Source organism: Petaurus breviceps, unplaced genomic scaffold, assembly GCF_028583685.1.
Source record: "Petaurus breviceps papuanus isolate PSGF00001 unplaced genomic scaffold, PetGlider_PUasm1.0 38, whole genome shotgun sequence".
Classification (NCBI taxonomy): Eukaryota; Metazoa; Chordata; class Mammalia; order Diprotodontia; family Petauridae; genus Petaurus; species Petaurus breviceps.
The window spans coordinates 91,560,434-91,582,140 of NW_027186304.1; the positions used below are offsets into that span (position 1 = coordinate 91,560,434).

A 21,707-nucleotide genomic window follows, 5' to 3' on the forward strand; every position below is an offset into this window, starting at 1 on the left:
CCCCCCCCAGCCTGCCCTCCCTTCCATCATCCCCCCTCACATCCCCTTCCCCCTCTATTCTCCTGGAGGGTGAGATCCCCTATTTAGTGTGTATTTCCCTCCCTTCTCAAGCCAGATTCAATAGGAATAAGGTTGACCTATTCCCTTTTGCCTTCCTATTCTTCCCCTCCATTGTAACCATTTTCCCTTGCCTCTTCTGTATGAGATAGTTTGCCCCACTCTGTCTCTCCCCATCTCCTCTCATTATATTCCTCTCACCTCTTAATTTCACCTTTTAAGTATCATCCCTTCCTGTTAAATTGGTCCCATGCCCTCTATCTATGTATACCTGTAAACGTATATACACACATTCACATATGTATTCATATGCCCACATACCCTCATATATTTCTAATCCCTTCAACTACTGAGAAAAGTTTCATAGGTTGGAATTATTGTTTTTCCATGTAGGAATGTTAATAGTTCAACTTTGGCCAGGTGGCTCAGCGAGTAAGAGAACCGGCTCCAGTGCCGGGACGACCCGGATCAAATCCGAGCCCAGACACCCAGCACCACACCCAGAAACAATAACTGGCCATGCAACCCCGAACAAGCCACTCAACACCGATTGCTTCAAAAAAAAAATAGTTCAACTTTGATAAGTTCCTTATGATTTCTTTTCCCTGTTTACCTTCTCATGCTTCTCTTGCTTCTTGTATCCGAATGTCAAATTTTCTATTCAACTCTGGTTTTTTCAGCAAGAATGCTTGAAAGTCCTGTATTCCATTGAATGACCATATTTTCCCCTGAAACATGATACTCAGTTTTGCTGGGTAGGTGACTCTTGGTTGTAATCCCAGCTCCCTTGACCTCCGGAATATCACATTCCAGGCCCTTCGATCCCTCAGTGTAGAAGCTGCCAGATCCTGCGTTATCCTGATTGTGTTTCCACAATATTGAAATTGTTTCTTCCTGGCTGCTTGTAATATTCTCTCCTTAATCTGGGAATTCCGGAAACTGGTTATAATATTCCTAGGAGTTTTCTTTTTGGGATCTTTTTCAGGAGGTGATCGGTGGATTCTTTCAACCTCGATTTTTCCCTCTGGTTCTAAAACATCAGGGCAGTTTTCTTTGAGAACTTCCTGGAGGATGCTTTCCAGGCTCTTACTTTGGTCATGGCTCTCAGGCAGTCCAATAATTTTTAAATTATCTCTCCTGGATCTATTTTCCAGGTCAGTGGTTTTTCCCATGAGATATTTCACATTGCCTTCTATTCTTTCATTTGTTTGGATCTGTTTAACAGCATCTTGATTTCTCATAAAGTCATTAGCTTCCATTTGCTCCAATGTAATTCTGAAGCAATGATTCTCCTCAGTGAGCTTTTGAGATTCTTTTTCCATCTGGCAAATTCGACTTTTTAAGGCGTTCTCCTCATTGCCTTTTTGAGCCTCCTTTGCCATTTGAGTCAGTCTGTTTTTTAAGGTATTATTTTCTTCAGTCAGGCTGTTGACTCTCATTTCATAATTTTCTTGCATTGTTCTCATTTCTCTTCCCAATTTTTCCTCCACTTCTCTTATCTGCTTCTTAAGGTCCTCTATGGCCTGTAATTGTATTTTCCTTTGAAGCTTTTGGTGCAGGAGTTCTGACTTAACTGTTTTCCTCCTGTTCCATGCCTTGCTCCTTCTTATCCCCAAAATAGGAGTGTAATGTTGGAATCTTCTGTCTGCTTTGTTTCCTTTGCCTGCTCATTTTGCCACTCAATGATTTGACTTTTGGGCTTTTTGCCACAGTAGGACTCTGCCACCAGACAGGGGAGTTTTCGTCCCAAACGCTGGGGTTTTCTCAGCTGCCGGAGGTATTAGATGGGTGCCCTCTCTGAGGTCTCCACACACTCTGGCAAGCTGGACACACACCCCAGGACCTCCACCCTAGACTGCAATCCAGATCCAAGCAGGTTAAAGCAAGAGCGATTACCCCTCAGACTGGTGCTTGGTCCCCCTACACTCTGCAGGCCAGGAGCTGAAGCTGCCACGTGTCCAGACTGCACTGGCCTCTCACCTTGTCCTTCGCATCTATGTATTGATAAATCTGGAAACGGCCACAGTTGCTGCTGATCTGGAGTCCCTCTGGCTGGCGGCTGGTCAGGCCTGCCCTGGGGCTAAAGCCTCGGCATGGGGCTGGGCTTGGCTCCCAGAGCGCTGTGCTGGATGGCCGATTCCTGCCGGCCTGCCAGGCTGTCCTCAGCGGGAGGTTAGCTTCTCTTTGTCATTTTGTGGGTTCCGCAGCTCCAAAGTTTGTTTAGAGTCCCCTTTTTACATGGATTGGGGAGGGTGGAAGCCGGAGCCACGGGAAGGTCGTGCTTCTACTCCTGATCTCAGTCTTTTCATTGAAGCAGTTAGGTTAATTCATCTCCAGTGAGAATGTGGCATAATGGGTGTTTGGAGATAAAATGGAAAAGAAGAAAAAAGATGGGGAAAAAATAACTCTGAATGAGATAGAAATCCAGACATATAGAAAAGTTTTGCCAAGTAACAATGAAGGTACAGCTAAGGTTTTGCATCATAAACCATAACTGAGGAATGTCCCAGTGGCTTAGTACATAAATCACTGGACTTGTAACCAGTAAGAACTGGGTTTATATCCCCATTCAAATGTTTTTTTAACTGTGCATCCCTAATCACTTAACCAGTCTGAGTCTCAGTTTCTTCATATATAAAAGGAGGTTAGTTATATCATCTATCTCGCTAGGTTTTTGTGATCAAATGAGATCAAATATATGTGTTTTGAAAACTTTAAAGCGCTAAATAAATGGAAACTGTTATTATTTTAACACATGGATTTAAGCCTACTAATTCTTTCTCTCAACATCCCTTAAAGATATAAAAATATCGAACATATATCACTTAAATTTTCTACTTTTTAAGATAAGATTAGCTCCTTCAATCTTTCTTATTGCATGGTTTCCTTATTATTGATCATCATGATTGCTTCCTTTGGATATTTTCTTGTTTGTTTGTAAACCATACATACATATGTTTTAATCTATGTAGAGCACATTATTACCTCCTTTGATCTAGAAATACCATTAAAGACATGTAATATTATATTGTCCTTTTTAGTACTTGTCCTAAAATTAACTCAAATCATTATTTATCAGATGAAGACTCTCAAACATTTCATTTAAATTACTATCAAGACAGGGCTTTCCTGTTCACAGGGAGCTGATCAGTTATAATTTTTTATGAAATGTAACATTTATATCTGTTAAATATTTATCATTCTGTTTGCCAGTCATTGTTTCAGTCTAATGAAAATAATTTGAATTCTTATTTTGTCATAAAATTCATTAGCTATTTTGCATAGCTTTGTGGCATCAGAAAATTTGTTAAAGTGTGCCTTATTTGATTTTATCCAAATTATTGAGAAACATGTGGAAAATGACAAGGCCAAGAGCAGAGTCTTGTGGCATTCCTCAAGAAGCATGTGTCTAATTTGACAGAGATGCATTAATAACACTCTTGGAATATGATTATTCAACTAGCTATAAATCCACCCAAATATTGTATCATACAGGCCTCATCCTATCTATCAGGATATAATGAAAGGGTCTTCATTTTTCTTGCTGAACACAACTGTCTTCATGGTGCTTTACTTTAAAAAAAAAGATCAGGAAAAAACAAACAAAAACATGATTAGCGTTTTTTAATTTTTTTTTATTACATGTTTAGATTTTTGTGGAATGTTTTTGAGAACCCATGCTGGCTTATAATGATCATTCTGTTGTTGTATAAGTGTTTCACCAACTTCCTGTTTAGCAATGAATTCTCAAATATTTTTCCAGGGTTGACATCAGTCTAAACAGGGATTTACTTTTTGCTATCTACTTTTATTCCCTTTTGAAAAACTTGGACAGGGTATTTTTCCTCATAAGATCATAGATTTCAAGCTAGAAAGGACTTTAAAAGGGAATCTATTCCAATCCCCTAATTTTACAAATGAAGAAATAAAGAGCCTGATTTAAAGGCCCAAAGTTGGTAATAATTTTGTCCTATACTTCCAAGTATAATTACACTTATATGAATGGCTCCTGATTATGCCCCCAATTAGAGAGGGAAAACTCTCTAACCACAGGATAGGGATTTAGGGGGAGGGAAGAAACAGGTGAGATCTCTGTTTTGAGCTAGGAAAGTACATTCTCTCACTTGTGATTGAACATCTATGCAGATCATTCCAGTGATGAACAAAGGAATAATAGGAAATGCAAACCATTCCAGAACAACTTCATTACCTTGCCTGAGAAGATTAGAAGTATTGTTGAGGATAGTGCTAGAGTCCTAGACTTAGAGTCAGCAAAACCTGGGTTTGAATTTTGCCTTTGACAGGTATTGAGTAGGAATGAACAAATCACTTAATTTTCTTGAGCCTCATTGTCTCATTTGTAAGATGAATATAGTAATAACTATAATATGTACTTCGCAGGACTGTGGTGAGGCTCTATGTGATAACTGAGAATGTAGGTAAGGTGGTACAAGGATAGATTACTGGCAGGGTGGGCCTCCAGGCCACATGTAGCCCTCTAGGTCCTCAAGTATACTCCTTTTACTGAATCCAAACAGAAGGAATACTTTTACTAAGGGGATTTGTTTTATGAAGTTTGGATTCACTCAAAGGCCCACCACTGAAGACCTAGAAAGCCATATTTGACCTCGAGACCACAGGTTCCCCATCCCTGGATTGCTGCCATTGGAATTAGGAAAACCTAAATTCAAATCCTAACTTGGACACTTACTAGCCATGTGACCCTGGCCATATCACTTAATCTATATCACCCTCAGTTTCCTCATCTATAAAATGAGGATAATACTAGCACCTATCTCCCAGATAGGTAAAGATCAACTAAGAAGACACATACTCACACACACACAGTGTGTATACATATACTTACATAATTCTTTGCTAGCATTAAAGGACAATATATATATATATATATATGTAAGTATGTGTATATATATACACATACATACATACCTATATTATTACATTAAATATATCTAAATATTAGAATGTTATATAAATGTTATTTTACAAAGGAAATTAAAAGAACAGGTTCAAACATAGATGTTGAGAATAAATAAGATTAGGTCAGAGGAATGTCATTTATTAAAGTTATAAAAAGAAGTTTGTCCATTGCACCCAAATGAAATAAACTAGAGGAAGTAGATAAACTCACCAATTGTTTTGTCGGTTTTATTTTTCCCCTCAGATCTCCTACAAACTTAGGAAAAAAGAAAAGGCAAACAAACTACACAACAACAAAAACAATATAGCCTTATACTTTTCCACCTACCACCTTAATTTTCACTTCTGTTGTCTCTCCAGAGGCATGGAGCTGGGGAGGAAAACAGTTATAGCAGTCAACACCTATAGCATTCTAGTCTTTTGGGGACTGCTCAATGTAAAGTGGTGGAGGTAGGAGTAGGAGGAAGCCCTGCCACCTTCATCCTTGCCTTATATTCTATTTCCTTTTGTTGGTGACTCTCCACTTAATTTCATTACAGTCCTAAACTATGTGATATAACTTTACCTAAGAAGATGAGAAAAACCCCAAATCCCAAAAGACTGAAAATCTAAACAATTCTGAATGAAGAAGAAACTTTGCATTTAAATCCACTCTTTTAAAGATAGGTTTTTATGGTTATCACTTATTTTTACATCACCTAGATTTCTTTCTTACTGTTCTTCCTGTTCCCTCTCAAAGAATTATCCCTTTTTAAAAGCAAAGTATTTTAACCAAAAAGAAAAGGAAAACAGGAGGAAAAATTCAGCAAAACTGATGGATACAATGAAAAAAATATGACATTAAGTGGAATTTTCCACACTGGAAGATCTCCCACACCTACAAAGAAGAAGGGAGAAAGATGTGCTTTGGGTTTTTCTGTCTCTTATAATCAAGCATATTCTTTATCATTTTGCAAAATTTATGTTCTATGATTTTTGTTTATTTTTATCAACGACATTGTTGTAGTTATTGGATAGATTGTTTTCATGACTTTGATCACTTCACTTTGCATCAGTAGTCCTTCAGTATTCACGATTTCTTAAAGCCTAGGAATAAGCACATTATATTACTGCACCACAGTATGTTTAGTCGTTCCCTAATCAATGGATATTTATGCTGTATATGCTGCCTCAAAGCCCTGCTATCAATATTTTAGTGTATGTAGAGACTTTCTTTTTTTTGTCAATGGTCTCGTTGGGGGCATATATCTAACAATGGTATCTCTAGGTCAAAGGGTCTGAGTATTTTAACCATACTGCCCTATTTCTGAATGGTTTTTCAGAATGGTTTAAGTATTCTTTTTTTTAAGCAATTGGGGTTAAGTAACTTGCTCAAGGTTACACAGCCAGTTATTTCTGGGTGTGGTGCTAAGTATCTGAGCCCGGATTCAGTCATCCCCACACTGGGGCCAAAATCTGATGTTTCTGTGGGAATGGGTCTTGGGGCAGTGACGAGGTAGAGGCAGTAACTGGGTTCCCATCACATGAACACACCTGTTTCTGTAGGAAATAAGAGTTCAGGGATACACTTGTTGTTCCAGTGAGCAGTTAGGCATATATGAAAAAGTTAGGACCTTGGGGGAGGTGGGGGAGGTACAGCGAGTGGGGCCTATAATGAAGTGCTCTTACTCACTGAGCCAACTGGCTGCCCTGGTTTAAGTATTCTTAGCTACCTCAGCAACATATTAGTGTTCCAATCTTTCCACAATCTCCACACTGTTGGGGTGAGGGCTCTGCCCACCCAAAAACTGTTGTGGTTTCATGATGTGCTGTGGTAGAACCATCTCAAAGAATTCAGTCAGACCACCTCTAATCCAGGTATAGGCATTTATTGATATTGATTCCTCTCATGAAGTGGGCTAAGTTCCAAGAGGAACTAGTAGCTTCAGAGAAAGCAAGATGGATTTTTGTAGAGCAAAGATGTAATTACATAAAATAAATCATGAATATTAAAAAGGCAGGTGAGGTTTGTTAAGGGATTAGATAATGGAGGAGGGTTCCCATCTATGGTTCAGTGGTTAAACATTTGGTCATGCTGCCCTCCAATAGGCTAGCTATTGTGGTCCTGCTAGGTCAAGATAGTTAGGTATCATGGTCCTGTCGTGGGCTAGATAGATGATGTGATAGGGTTGATTACAAGAAAACATCTGTTTCTGTGGGAATGGGTCTTGGGGCAGTGACGAGGTAGAGGCAGTAACTGAGTTCCCATCACATGAACACACCTGTTTCTGTAGGAAATAAGAGTTCAGGAATACACTTGTTGTTCCAGTGAGCAGTTAGGCATATATGAAAAAGTTAGGACCTTGGGGGAGGTGGGGGAGGTACAGTGAGTGGGGCCTATAATGAAGTTAGAATATTGGGGCTGGGAGCAGCTTTATTAGGATTCCATCACACACCATGGACAGTTCCAGTCTCTTCTTTGCTAATTTACTGGATTGTTTTGTTCGGCATGATTATTAGCGGTTTGAAGTATTCTTTCATATGGTTGTTGACTATGTGAAATTCTTTTGATTACTATTTGTTTAAATCCATCAATTACTTATCTATCAGAGAGTAGGTTTTATTATGTTATAATCAAGTCAATAAGTATTTGTTAAATATCTATTACCTGTCAGTCACTGTGCCAAGCACTAAGGTGCAGAAAAACAAAAACAAAAATAATTACTGCCCTCAAAAAGTTCACAATCTAATGGGGAAAAGACAGGAAACAACTACATACAAATAAGACATAGAAGAAAAATTGCAAAAATCTCAGAGGGAAAACTTTAAAGAGAAAAAAGAAAAGCTTCTTCCCTAAAGTAGGATTTCAGTTGAAGACCGAAAGAAACTGGGGAAGTTAGGAAGTGGAAGTTAGGACGAAGAATTCCAGGTGGCAAAAAAGGAGTCCAAAGATGGAATGTTTTATGTAAAGAATAGGAAGTCAGTGTTCCTGTATAATAGAATATTATAAGGGAATAATATCTATATATCTTTGATTTCCAAACTTTTTGAGAAATAATTGATAAAAAGGTTTATTTCACAACTTTATATATTCCTCCTTACTGAAATGAATTAATTTTATTTCTGAGAAAAGTTTTCAATTTAACATAATTTATTTGTTTTATCTGTTAAAATTGTTTCTATCCAATATTATTCAATGAGGAATTCATCTCCTACCTGTTGCTGAGAAAGGTATCTGATCTGTTTCACTTTTTTATTGTGTGATCTTTAATATTCAGGTCATAAATCCATTTTAATTTTTTTATGTTTTACACTGTAAGATGTTGATATAAACCTAATTTCTGTCATACTACTTTCAGTTTTCTCAGCAGTTCTAATCAAACAGGAAATTGTTTCCTAGGTAATTTATATTTTCAGAGTTACCAAGCACTAGGTTATTGAGTTCCATTATTTCTAATTCTCTCTTGCCTAGCTTTTGCATTGACCTACTTTTCTGTTGTTGTTGTTGTTTTTTAACCAATACCAAATGGTTTTGATGATTGCTGTTTTATAATACAGGTTGGCTTCTGCAAATACTAACCCCTTTCATTCCTTTTTTTCTTTCATTATTTCCCTTGATGTTCTGAACCTTTTTTTTTCTTCCAAATAAATCTCTTCTTATTATTTTTTTTCTAGTTCTACAAAGTATCCCTCTGGTAATTTAATTGGTGTTAGATCAAATCTGTATTGTCATTCCATTAACACTGAATACTGAATATTTCTCCAACTACTTATGCTGTTCCTTATTTCTATAAGGCATATTATATAATTTTGAATTATATATTTATTGAATATTGTTGATAGACTGGCTTTCTAAGTTTTATACCTTTTTGTAGTTATCTTAGTTTATACTTATACTTGGACTTAGATTTTTTATTATTATTACAAAAAATTTTATTGATTTTTGTTGGTTAATTTTCTAGCCTGAAACTGTTGTGATTGTGGTTGAGTACAAGTTTTGTAATAGCTGCATCTCATGACCTCTTGAGTCCTTTCAAGATCTATTTCTTTTTTTTTCTTTTTGTTCTTTTTTAGCTTTTTTGGAGGGAAATTATCTCAGTTCCTTTTTGATTCAGTAGGATTTTCTAAGTAAACCATCATGTTATGTAGAACTAGAAACAGTTTTGTATACATTTTGCTTAACTCTGTGTCTTGAACTATATGAAACAATAGTAGGAAAACAAAGGATATTCTTGCTTTCCTACTATATTTATATAGAGAGATTCTAGTATAGCCCTATTCCATATAGTGTTTGCTTTATGTTTTAGGTAGTTTTATCACAATAAAAGAGATCCTTTTATGCCTATACTTTTTGTTGTTGTTATCATTTTGGACTTATGTATTTTGTCAAAACTTTTTCACTATCTGTTGAGACAGTCATTTGGTTTTGAATGTTTTTTTTAATATGATCATGTTGATTGTTTTTAATAACATCCTAACTGTCCAGTTGAAACTATTGTAGAATGATCTCTTGAGTAAATTGCAGTAATCCATTTGACAGGATTTTATTTAAAACATAAAATATTCATTAATGATATTTTTCTATAATTCTTCACTTTAATTTTATTGGTTTAAGTATTATAATTATAATTTTCTCATATAAGTTGTATAAAGTACTTTTTCAGTTTTTTATAAAATTTATTATCAAATTTCCAATCATTTGTTATTGTTGTTTAGTGTTTTTTCAGTCCTGTTTGACTGTTCCTCATCCCTTTTGGGGGTTTTGTTAGTAGATATATTAGAGTGGTTTCCTTCTCTAGCTCCTTTTACAGAAGAGGAGACTGAGTCAAACAGGGTTAAGTGACTTTCCCAGGGTCATAGTGCTAGTAAATATCTGAGGCCAGATTTGAACTCAGAAAGAGGAGTCTTCATGACTCTAGGCCCAGCAGTCTTTTTCACTGCAACACACAATTTATTTACTGCCCTCTTATACTTCCTTTTGTGTTTATTCTGAGTACATTTATCCATTAAGTGTATATTCAAGATAGTCCTGATGAAATGTGTTCCACACTTTCATGTTTGAACACTGTTCTACTTTGTAGAGAAGACAGAAGCACAATTCTTGCGATAACTCTTTTTTTCTATGCTTTGTCACCTAAGCTTCCAGTTAAGGTCTGGTATTTCAAAAGTAAAGGAAGTCTTTAGAGGGGAAATAGGATAGAATGAAACTATTATTTTTCAAAATTAAAAGTGGTTTTGATTTAGATTTGAAGTGAAGTGTGTGGACTAAATCATACTCTTAAAACCAATTTTCTCAGTAGTAGCTATACTGATCCAGAGGTGACAGCCATGAAGTCCAAATAATTTCCATTTTCCTGTCAAAACACACACACAAACACACATGTATACACTCCAAAATGCAGGGTCATTGAGGGATCTGGGTCCAAAGTAGAAAAGGCCAAATTCTGCTACTGGGTTCGGAATGATGGTAAATAAGTTCCGCTCCATTGGGAGGGTTCCATTTACCTTATCATAAAATGTAATTTACTAAATGTTACTCAAGTGTCCAGAAATAGTTAATATAGACCCCAAAATGAAGCAGTTATTATTTTCCCAAGAAATAATATAACAAACTAATATAAGACCCACTGTGTTCAGCATACAATAAATGCTAATAGAGCAACAATAGTGCAATTTGAGAAAGGTATCATTATATGGAAACCCACTACTTAAGTATTAATTGGTAGGTTGATCAACAAAGCAGTTTAGTTCAGAGATCTGACAGTAGCTCTGTCTTATGACCTCAAGTGATATAAGCTTCAGAGAAAATCAAACCCTGCTGGCAATATTTGTAGAGTACCAACTTAAACATTTGGCTCTGGATCTGTGCAGGCACAAAGATATTATTAGTGAATCCCCACCCACCCCCACTCCCCCAAAAAGAATTCAGTTGGATAAAGGGTAAGGCACAGTTTTAACGTAACTACTAGTAAATATGGTAACTATTTTGTAAAGTATTGCTGTCATTTTCCTCCACTAAAGTTACAGAAATTCTTTGAATTTTATATCAGGAACTAAATTTGTAATGGAAAATGATGTATGATGGTGTTTAAATGCAGAGTGTGTCACTTTATAAAGCATAGGGCTCTTTTAAGTTATTTTTTTAACTTCTTGACATCTGTCACAATTTGGAATTCTGCTCTCATGGGATAAATGCCAGATTACATGGTGTAGTATTTTTATCCTCTGTACTTTCACTGTAGAAGCATACAACATCAAAGGAGAGGCAGATCACTCACATCAGCAGAAAATGGAATAGGACTATAATATGCTTGCTTTGATCTCTCCTTCTAATAATTATCTTGGCTACATGCATGCATTGAAAGCAAGATTTGAATTAATAAGGCCAAGAAACCCTAGAAAATGTAAGAAGGATCTCTGAATACCAACGTTGACTATCTTTAGCAAGATAAATTGCAATTGAGCCTATAAAGTTGTGGATTGTTAATTTAAAGCATTAATCCTGAAATGTTATTCTCTCTTAAACTTGTCACCACTATGTCCCTGGTAATGAAATCTTGGCAATTAAGACATTATCACTTTAAAGCCCATGCTCACCTCCAGTAGAGCAGTGTTTAGCTAGCATTCATCTGATTTCATATAGGTTTTCAAATAACAGGGCCTAAGGTAAAAATCATTAAATTTATATAAAAAAGTCATCACTGCACAGTTCACTATCATTAAAAACTATTCTAATATTGCCTTAGGAAAGATATTGCTTTTGATATGGAAAGTAAATCAAATCATCCCCATCCACATAGGATATATACAGAGAGGAAGAGCATATTACATGCCAGGCTGGTCATTTTTTCTCTTTTCTTACCAGTGTTTATTGTTCCATTGTGTTCAGAGAATCCTATTTTCTCCTCTGTGAGTGGAAATTAGAATGTTTATTGGAAGTAAACAAGGTGGATGTTTTTCAGGAAAGAGCAAGGGTTAATTTTTACTGGTGATTGGAGAGTGTTCTAAGGCACATTGGTCCTGCAACATTTGAAGATTTAATTCTCTTTGTAATTGGTTAGCTGCCACATTGGAGAGCTGTAGCACTCAGTTAATGCCAAATATTAGGTGTTCAGATTACTATTTGAAAACTCTGACATAGCATTGACTCTCATACTAATGTGGTATTACTTCACCTACAGGAAAGACTAGGGATAAAGCTTTGATTGCCATGTGACTAATCTGAGGGTGAAATCAATTAGCCCTAACTTATCACATTTTGACATATCCAATGTGAGTTGTAAATGCATATGAACAGGTCTTTCCTAATAGAATAATGAAGCAAGAGGCTGGTGCCTGCAACCTTTCACAAAAATAAATGATGTTATAAGTTCTTTACAAAGATGGGTTAGTGGCCATTTGTGTAACATGCCAACTTAAAGAAATGAACTGCTGTAAAGAAATTCTCTCTCTCTCTCTCTCTCTCTCTCTCTCTCTCTCTCTCTCTCTCTCTCTCTCTCTCTCTCTCTTTCTCTCTCTCTCCCCCTCTCCCTCTCTATGTCTCTCAGTTTCTCACTCACTCTCTCTATATCTCCCCATATCTCTGAAAAACCTCTCCCTTTTCTCTCTCTGGATTGAAAATAATCTGAATCCATTCTAATTTTCTTAATTCATTTTACAATGAGTGAGATTTAGAAAGTGATTTCTTTCAAACACAAGATTAAAAACAAATTTCATTTTTAAAGCCTTGTAATTCTATGTGTAATTAAGACACAAACATTATTTTTGAGAGAGTATCTACATTTTAAGTATAGCACTAAGTATAGTACTTGGATTTTGGAAGGAGACTGAAACCATTATAACTGTACTTAGAGCACATTAGAACATTTGGCTAGTATATGTTTGGGGCACTCACTATTTCTTTAACCTTGGACAATTAAAAGACTGATTACTTTAGAATTGTAAGGGACCTTCAAAGCCATTTAATACAACTCCATCATTTGACAAACAAGGAAACTGAGGTTCAGGGACATTAAATATCTTGCCCAAATTCACATAAATATGAGTCAGAGGCAGAAAGTCACCGTTATAATGACATTGGTCCTCTACAAAAATGAATGATTAGCAACAACAGAAGCAGAAACCAAACTGAGGCATTCTAAATCTCAAATGAGTGCTCTTTCAGCTTTTCCTCTTAAGGTCTGTTGCTTCTTTCTCCGTGGAATGAGGAGATTGGTCTAGACAAGGCATCAGCATTCTGAGAATTTCTGATTCTAGAAAACTCTATGACTAAAATAAATTTAGAGTTGGGAGGGACATTAAATACTATCTGTTCAATCAATCCCACTACCTCTGTTTCACAGATAATGAAGAAATTAAGCCCCAGAGACATTATTAAGGGATTTAGGTCACTCAGGTAATGTCAGAGTCTAAACTAGACCCAGTCAGTATCATAATATCATAGAAATAGATCTTGAGGAGGGGCGGCTAGGTAGCACAGTGAATAGAGCACTGGCCCTGGAGTCAGGAGAACCTGAGTTCAAATCTTGCCTCAGACACTTAACTCAAAAAAACTAGCTGTGTGAACTTGGGCAAGTTACTTAACCCCAATTGCCCTCCAAAAAGCAAAAAAAAAAAAGAAATAGATCTTGAAAGGACTTCAGAGGTCATCAGATGCAACTATCTCATTTAAGAGATGTGGGACCTGAGACTCATAAGTAAGTTCCTAAGACCCCATTAAGAGTAAATAATAGAGAAGGCATTTAAATTCAGGTTTTGTATCCAAATCTAAGGCATTCTCCACTGCTTCTCACCATTTGTATTTTCATTTCCTTGCTTTATTACAGGGATTATTCATTTAGGGTTCATGAACTTTTTAAAAAATATATTTTATAAGTGCATTTTCATATAATTGAATAGAATATTATTCTGAGAAGGGGTCCATAGTATTCACCAAATTGCCAAAGGGGTCCATGATGAAAAAAATGCTTAAAAATCCCTGCTCTGTTTCTTTTCATTGTGTCTCAGTTTCTTTATCTGTAAAATGGGATACTCAGCCAGTTAGGAGTTAAAGTCAACTAAGAAATGAAGCTTCACTTGGCTCCTACCTCACCATAGTGCTGACAGGCAGGAAATCAGAATCATTCCTATCCATATGTGCTAGCTTCCTTTGGAGGTTTTACATTTCACTGTGGGCAGAATAAGAAGTGTTGGAAGTCGGCTAGCCAACAATTAAGCTAACCAGAAGCCAGCATCCAACCTTCAACAGTAAAAAAGAAGCCTGAATATGGGGCTGAGGCCCTTTTGAAATGTAATTCTTGATGCATTTCCAGTATTTTCGAAGAGAAATAAAAGCAACTACTCGTGAGCAGGTGTACTTATCATCAGCCGAGAATATCCTGACAAAGGACATGTGTAGGATAAAGTATGCTATTTACAGAGAAGAAGGAATGTGCCTCAGTAATCACAATTGGCCTCTTTCCCTGGGATTCAAATGCTCTCAGTAGCTCACAGCCTTGCCAACCAAAATTCTGAAAACTGTTTTTTTCCCCCTTTTCCCTTTTTCTCCTGACTCGCCAAGTTCCTCACTAAACTTAAGTGTGGGAGAATAAGGTCACTGAAGTTAAAGCAGTGGCTGGGAGGCCTTCCCATATAAGCAAAACCCATTCCCAGTGGTTGTTCCCTGGTAGCTTTTCCAGCTGAACAGAGTCCAGCAGTGGCATATTTGCAAGGATTTAGGCTCTCGTCAACCCAGTCACTTCAGCAGAGCTGGGAGATTAAAGCTGGGGTGATTTAGGGAGCAGGATGTGTCACCGTGTATCAGGCTAGAAAGCAGGGTTGGCTAGGAGAAATAATTCAGCTTGGCTGTTCACTCTTAACACGGCAGAGCAGTGTTTAAGCACAAAATTTCTTTCCAATTCAACTGAATGATTGCGGTTCAGGATTCTAACAGGGGGTAATAGAAGACATTCAGAGTGGGTTTGGAACACAAGAAGCTTCCTCCTTGGGGTCTTACTTTAGCACTGGATATGTTTAAAATGTCCTGAGCTATTTTGTAGAAGTAGTGAAAAGATTCCAAGGCAGCAGCTTTCTATGCAGCAGCCTTGAAGGTACTGCAAAGAGATTCTCATACCACAGAACAGTGTGGTGAGAAAAGACACAAACAAAACTCCTTTTCTGACAGCCTAAGACTGTCCATTATGCTTTTGTTTTTATATTGTTATTATACTTTCTCTTATATGAGACTTTGAAAAAAATATTGCTTTAGCTGGCTGTTTATAGCCCTTGAATATTTCTCCTGAATTTTTAGGACATGGAGGTTTTCCTGTAAATGGCTTTTATCTACAAATATATTTCCTTTCCTAAACAAACACCAAAACTTTCTTTCTGAGGGCTGTGTGACTTGATGACTCAGCTGGTAATATAAATGTAGATTGCTTCCCTGACCCAGGGACAAGGAATAAGCATTATTCAGGACCTGGGTTACCAAGACCAGGGGGAGGAAAAGGGGTCATTTTAACAAAGCAGATGGGAAGAGCTCTCAACCCCTCTGACATCCTTAGTACATACTAAGGTCTGAAGCTATATTCACTTCTGTTGTGATAATGACTTGGAAACAAGATTGAACAGACAGAAAAACCCAAGGAGGTCTTGCTTTCAATCTCCTGATCTGTCTTTTTCACAAAACCCTTAGAAAAGTTTAAATTCATGTCCAAGGGACTTCCCATTCCTTATCCAGTGATAAGGGATGATGGTGTAAAAGCATTTTCCTGATGACTGACACTGAAAGACACAAACCTTTTTTTTAAGTAACTACTCTAATACTTTAACAAGTTTTCATTACACCTAATATGTTAGATCATAACACCTAATATGTTAGATCCCATTTTGTACACCAGCTAAAGGCTCATTTTAGAATCCTTTCTATGCCTTTACAAATAATGTAGTTATTAAAATTGTTAATGCTGTTATTATAATATGAAAAGCAAAGGATAAAAGACATTTTTGGTTTCTTTTTTGTTTTGGTTTTTTGCTTTTTGGAAGGGGGAAAGCAGGGCAATTGGGATTAAGTGACTTGCCTAAAGTCACACAGCTAGTAAGTGTTTAGTGTCTGAGGCTGCATTTGAACCCAGGTCCTCCTGACTCCAGGACTGGTGCTCTATTCACTGTACTACTTAGCCACCCCCATAAAAAAGACATTTTCTTAGTCACCTATGATAGGTCCTAATTTTAGGGACAACATAACATGGTACGATGAAGAGATTACATGGTACACTGCCGGGAGAGATGGATGTGAATTCTAATTCTAATGCTGAGAAGTTATTTTACTATGGGAATGTATTTTACCCTCATCAAGTCTCATTTTCCTTATTTGTGAAATGAAGCTAGGAGTACTCAAATAATTTTCAATAGAGCTGTTGCGATGAAAGTACTTTTTAAACTAAGGGTCAAATAAATGTGTCATTATTTTTAAGTTAATGTTAATAAATATGCAGTAACTGCTATAGTTTTATAAGGTATTTTAAATAATGTGGCAGTATCACAAAACAAAATACACATGTATTTAAGGGAATATATTGGGGTAAATATATGTACGCAAATACTTATGTATCTAGGCATTCCTATTTTATTCATAACCGATTTATATTTATTTTAATTGATTTAATCTTTTTACATGATGAGCCATTCTTTCTACACTGAATATTTGTGAATGATATCCTTTTTTCTTGGCTGCAGTCCCAACTGGTATAATGTTGGTGGTATGAAATTGTGTCTATTTCCTTTCTGAATGTCTAACACCTTTGTTATAAAGAGGCAAAATTCTCCCAGCAATATCACAGATTAGTTGTACCTATTCAACATTGATTTAACTAATGTGTGTGAGAAACTTTGGATGTCATTGTAAAAGACAAAGAAAATGGAAGACCCATTCTCCTGCTTTTGGAACCTAGGCAGGGATGTTTTGGAATGAACTAAAACTGATTCAAGAGATTGTTCATTTTTCAGTGAGAGTAAGCATTTGCCTCAAAAGTCATCATGAGCTACAAACCTGGACTTGATTTGTTATTTTCATGACCACATATATAAGAAAGTGATGAAAAAAATGGTAATAATTCAGATTTAAATTTTTACAAATATTGTCCTGGAAAGCCAAGTATTAAACGTTTGCCAATCCTACACCTGAATTTAGCTCACTGGAGGGTTGTAAAGGAATGTGCTTCTGAATGAATGACCATCATCCTTAAACTATTCCTTCTGCCTCTCTTGCTTTCATTCCATAGAATAAGTATAAGGAAATCCTGAAGTACTGTACAATCATGGACTCTCCAAATAGGTTCTGTCCAATGGATTCTGCTGTAGATACAGCCAGTGGCACTAGCTAGTATTTCCAAGCTTTCACTGCAGAAATTTTTTCTTCCCATTTTATATTGGATTTGTTTTATAGATGATCATCATTAAACTCTTTTAAGTATCTAGATATGATAAATGTGGTAGGTAAAACTTACATATTTGTCTAGAACAACAAATTATATCAAACTTCCATAGATCTCCTGAAAATTTATGTAGATGGGGGGCGACCAGGTAGCACAGCGAGTAAGAGCACCGGCTCCAGTGTTGAGAAGACCTGGAGATCGAATCCCGGGCCCAGACACTTAGCACCCACCCAGAAACACCTGGCCGTGTAACCTTAAGCAAGTTACTTAACCCCAATTGCTTAGGGGCGGCCAGGTGGCTCAGCGAGTAAGAGCACTGGCTCCAGTGTTGGGATGACCTGGATCAAATCCGGGCTCAGATACTCAGCACCACACCCAGAAATAACTGGTCGTGTAACCTTGAGCAAGTTACTTAACCCCAATTGCTTAAAAAATATATATATGTAGATGGATGCTATAATAGCTGCATGCTTCCCAAAGCACATGCTCTTTTTTCTCTTTTTAAAATTTTTTAATTAATTTGTTTCCTTTAAGTTTACAGGATTCAATTCCACAATTCCTTGAGTTTCACATTTTGTCCCCTTCCCTTTCCTCCCCCCACCATGGCAGCATATAGTCAAGTAGAGGATCTGTAAATACGTTCATTAGTCAGGTTATAAAGATGGATTGTATCAGATGGAATGAAAAATGGTAAAGAGGACATAAAACCAAACAAGAGAAGGAAGAAGATCAGGTATTTTGCTTTTACCTGTATATTAACTCAGTTCTTTCTAGTTCTTTCTCTGGATGCACATATTTCTCTCCATCATGAGTCTTTTGGGATTGGCTTATATCACTGCATTGCTGGGAATGGTCCAGTCTATCAGAGTTGGTCATCACAAATACATTGTGTCTGTAATTATGTACAAATTTCTCTTGGTTCTACTCTTCTCACTCAGCATCAGTTTTCATAAGCCTCTCCAGGTAAATATGAAGACCGTCTGCTCCTTGTTTCTTATAGCACAATAGTATTCCATAACATGCATATACCACAACTTGTGCAATCATTCCCCCAATTGATGGGCATCCCCTTAATTTCCAATTCTTTGCCACCACAAAAAGAGCTGCTATAAACAGTTTTGTATATATGGGTCTTCCTCCCACTTCTATGATCTCTTTGGGATATAACCCTAGGAGTGGTATTGCTGGGTCAAATGGTATGAAATTATTTATAGCCCTTTCGGCATAATTCCAGATTGCTCTCCAGAAAGGCTGGATCAGTTCACAACTCCACCAGCAATGCATTAGTGTTCCAATTTGCCCACATCCTCTCCAGCATTTGTCATTTTCCTGTTTTGTCATCTTAGCCAATCTGACTGGTGAGATGTGGTACCTCAGAGTTGCTTTGATTTGCATTTCTCTAATGAATAGTGATTTACAGCATTACTTCATGTGCTTATAGATATCTTCAATTTCCTTCTCTGAAAATTTCCTGTTCATATCCTTTGACCGTTTATCAATTGGGGAATGACTTGTATTCATATAAATTTGACTCAATTCTCTGTATATTTTAGAAATGAGTCCTTTGTCAGAGACATAGGTTGTAAAGATTCTTTCCCAATTTCCAATCTCCCTCTTAATCTTGGTTACATTGGCTTTGTTTCTACGGAAGCTTTTCAATTTCATGTAGTCAAAATTATCCATTTTACATTTTATAATGTTCTCTAATTCTTGTTTAGTCATAAAGTCTTTCCCTCTCCACAGGTCTGACAGATAAAATATTCCTTGTTTTACGAGACTGCTTAGAGTATCAACCTTTATACCTAGATCATGCATCCATTTAGACTTGATTTTGGTATATGGTGTTAGATAATGGTCTATGCCCAGTTTCTGCCATACTATATTCCACTTTTCCCAACAGTTTTTGTCAAATAGTGAGTTCTTATCGCAAAAACCAGGGTCTTGGCTTTTGTCAAATAATAGATTACTATAGTCATTGACTTCTGAATCTTGTGTGCCTAATATATTCCATTGATCCACTCCTCTATTCCTCAGCTAGTACCAAGTAGTTTTGATGACTGCTGCTTTATAATACAGATTAAAATCTGGTATAGCTAGTCCACCTTCCCTAGCATTTCTTTTCATTATTCCCCTTGATATTCTGGACCATTTATTCTTCCAAATGAATTTTGTTACTATTTTTTCTAGATCTATAAAGTAGGTTTTTTTTGGTAAATTAATTGGTATGGTACTAAATATATAATTTAATTTAGGTAAAATTGTCATTTTTATTATATTAGCTCGACCCAGCCACAAGCTATTGATATTTTTCTAATTAGTTAGATCTAACTTTATTTTTGTGAAAAGTGTTTTGTAGTTGTGGTCATATAGGTCCTGGGTTTGTTTTGGCAGGTAGATTCCCAAATATTTTATAATGTCTACAGTAACTTTAAATGGGATTTCTCTTTCTATCTCTTGCTGTTGAATTTCATTGGAAATATATAGGAATGCCGAGGATTTATGTGGTTTTATTTTATACCCTGCAACTTTGCCAAATTTATTTATTGTCTCAAGTAGTTTTTTTACTTGATTCTCTAGGATTCTCTAAGTATATCATCATATCATCTGCAAAGAGTGAGAGCTTGGTCTCTTCTTTGCCGAATTTGATTCCTTTGATTTCTTTTTCTTCTCTAATTGCTACGGCTAACATTTCTAGTACCAGATTGAATAAGAGGGGTGATAGTGGACACCCTTGTGTCACCCCTGATCTTATGGGAAATGCTTCTAGCTTCTCCCCATTACATATAATACTTGCTGATGGCTTTAAATAGAAGCTACCTATTATTTTAAGGAAGGCTCCATTATTCTTGTTCTTTCTAATGTTTTTAATAGGAATCGATGTTGTGTTTTGTCAAAAGCCTTTTCTGCATCTATTGAGATGATTATATGGTTTCTGCTACGTTTATTGTTGATATGCTCAATTATACTGATGGTTTTCCTAATATTAAACCATCCTTGCATTCCTGGAATAAATCCTACCTGATCAAAGTGTATTATTCTTGAGATAAGTTGCTGTAGTCTTTTTGCTAGTATTTTATTTAGAATTTTTGCATCTATATTCATGAGGGTGATTGGTCTATAATTTTCTTTCTCTGTTTTATCTCTTCCTGATTTAGTTATCAGTACCCTATTTGTGCCATAGAAAGAATTTGGTAGGACTCCTTCACTAATTTTCCCAAATAGTTTTTAGAGTATTGGAATCAATTGTTCTTTAAATGTTTGATAGAATTCACTAGTAAAGCTTTTTCGCAACGGGTTTGCCACCAGAACACAGGTGTTGTGAAAACCATCGCTAAACCTCCACAAAAATGGGCAAGGAAAAGACTCACATTAAAATTGTCGTCTTTGGACATGCAGATTCAGGCAAATCCATCACCATGGGCCACCTTATCTACAAATGTGGTGGAATTGATAAGATAACCATTGAGAAGTTCGAGAAGGAGGCTGCTGAGATGGGAAAGGGATCCTTCAAATATGCCTGGGTCTTGGATAAACTGAAGGCTGAACGTGAGCATGGTATCACTATTGCTATCTCCCTGTGGAAATTTGAGAAAAGCAAGTACTATGTGACCATTATTGATGCTCCAGGACACAGAGACTTTATCAAGAATACGATTACAGGCACATCTCAGGCTGAATGTGCTGTCCTGATTGTTGCTGCTGGTGTTGGTGAATTTGAAGCTGGTATCTCAAAGAATGGGCAGACCCATGAGCATGCCCTTCTGGCATACACAGTAGGTGTAAAACAACTGATTGTTGATGTAAACAAAATGGATTCCACCGAGCCCCCCTACAGCCAGAAGAGATATGAGGAAATGGTCAAGGAAGTCAGTAGCTATATTAAGAAGATTGGCTACAACCCTGACATAGTAGCTTTTGTGCCGATTTCAGGTTGGAATGGTGACAACATGCTGGAGCCAAGCTCTAATATGCCTTGGTTCAAGGGATGGAAAGTCACTCGTAAGGATGGCAATGCTAATGGAACTACACTGCTTGAAGCTTTGGATTGCATTCTGCCACCAACTTGTCCAACTGACAAGCCCCTTCGTCTACCCCTCCAAGATGTCTACAAGATTGGCCGTAATTGTACTACCTTGTTTCCCCGATAATAAGACCTATCCCGAAAATAAGCCCTCCCCTTACTGTGTAAGATTCCTCTAAAATAAGCCCTCCCCCAAAAATAAGCCCTATTGAGATTGCTACTGTAGTGAAGGTGATCCCCTGCGCTACACGCTACATTACAGTACCCTCTGTATGCACCATCCCCCCCCCCCCCCC

General features: G+C 36.8%; 1 protein-coding gene and 1 long non-coding RNA gene across 3 annotated transcripts in view; one reads left to right on the forward strand and one right to left on the reverse strand.

Annotated features, from left to right (window-relative positions):
• LOC138170671 (uncharacterized) overlaps positions 1-21,707 on the reverse strand; it is a 321,824-nt gene that overhangs the window by 241,570 nt on the left and 58,547 nt on the right. The window lies entirely within an intron of this gene.
• Positions 20,675-21,707, forward strand: part of LOC138170669 (elongation factor 1-alpha 1-like) — a 4,049-nt gene continuing 3,016 nt past the window's right edge. The window contains exons 1-2 of the mRNA XM_069100152.1: positions 20,675-21,163; positions 21,215-21,512. Of these exons, the coding sequence (XP_068956253.1) occupies positions 20,738-21,163; positions 21,215-21,512 (724 nt within the window). The 5' untranslated portion in view covers positions 20,675-20,737. The remainder of the gene's footprint in view (positions 21,164-21,214; positions 21,513-21,707) is intronic.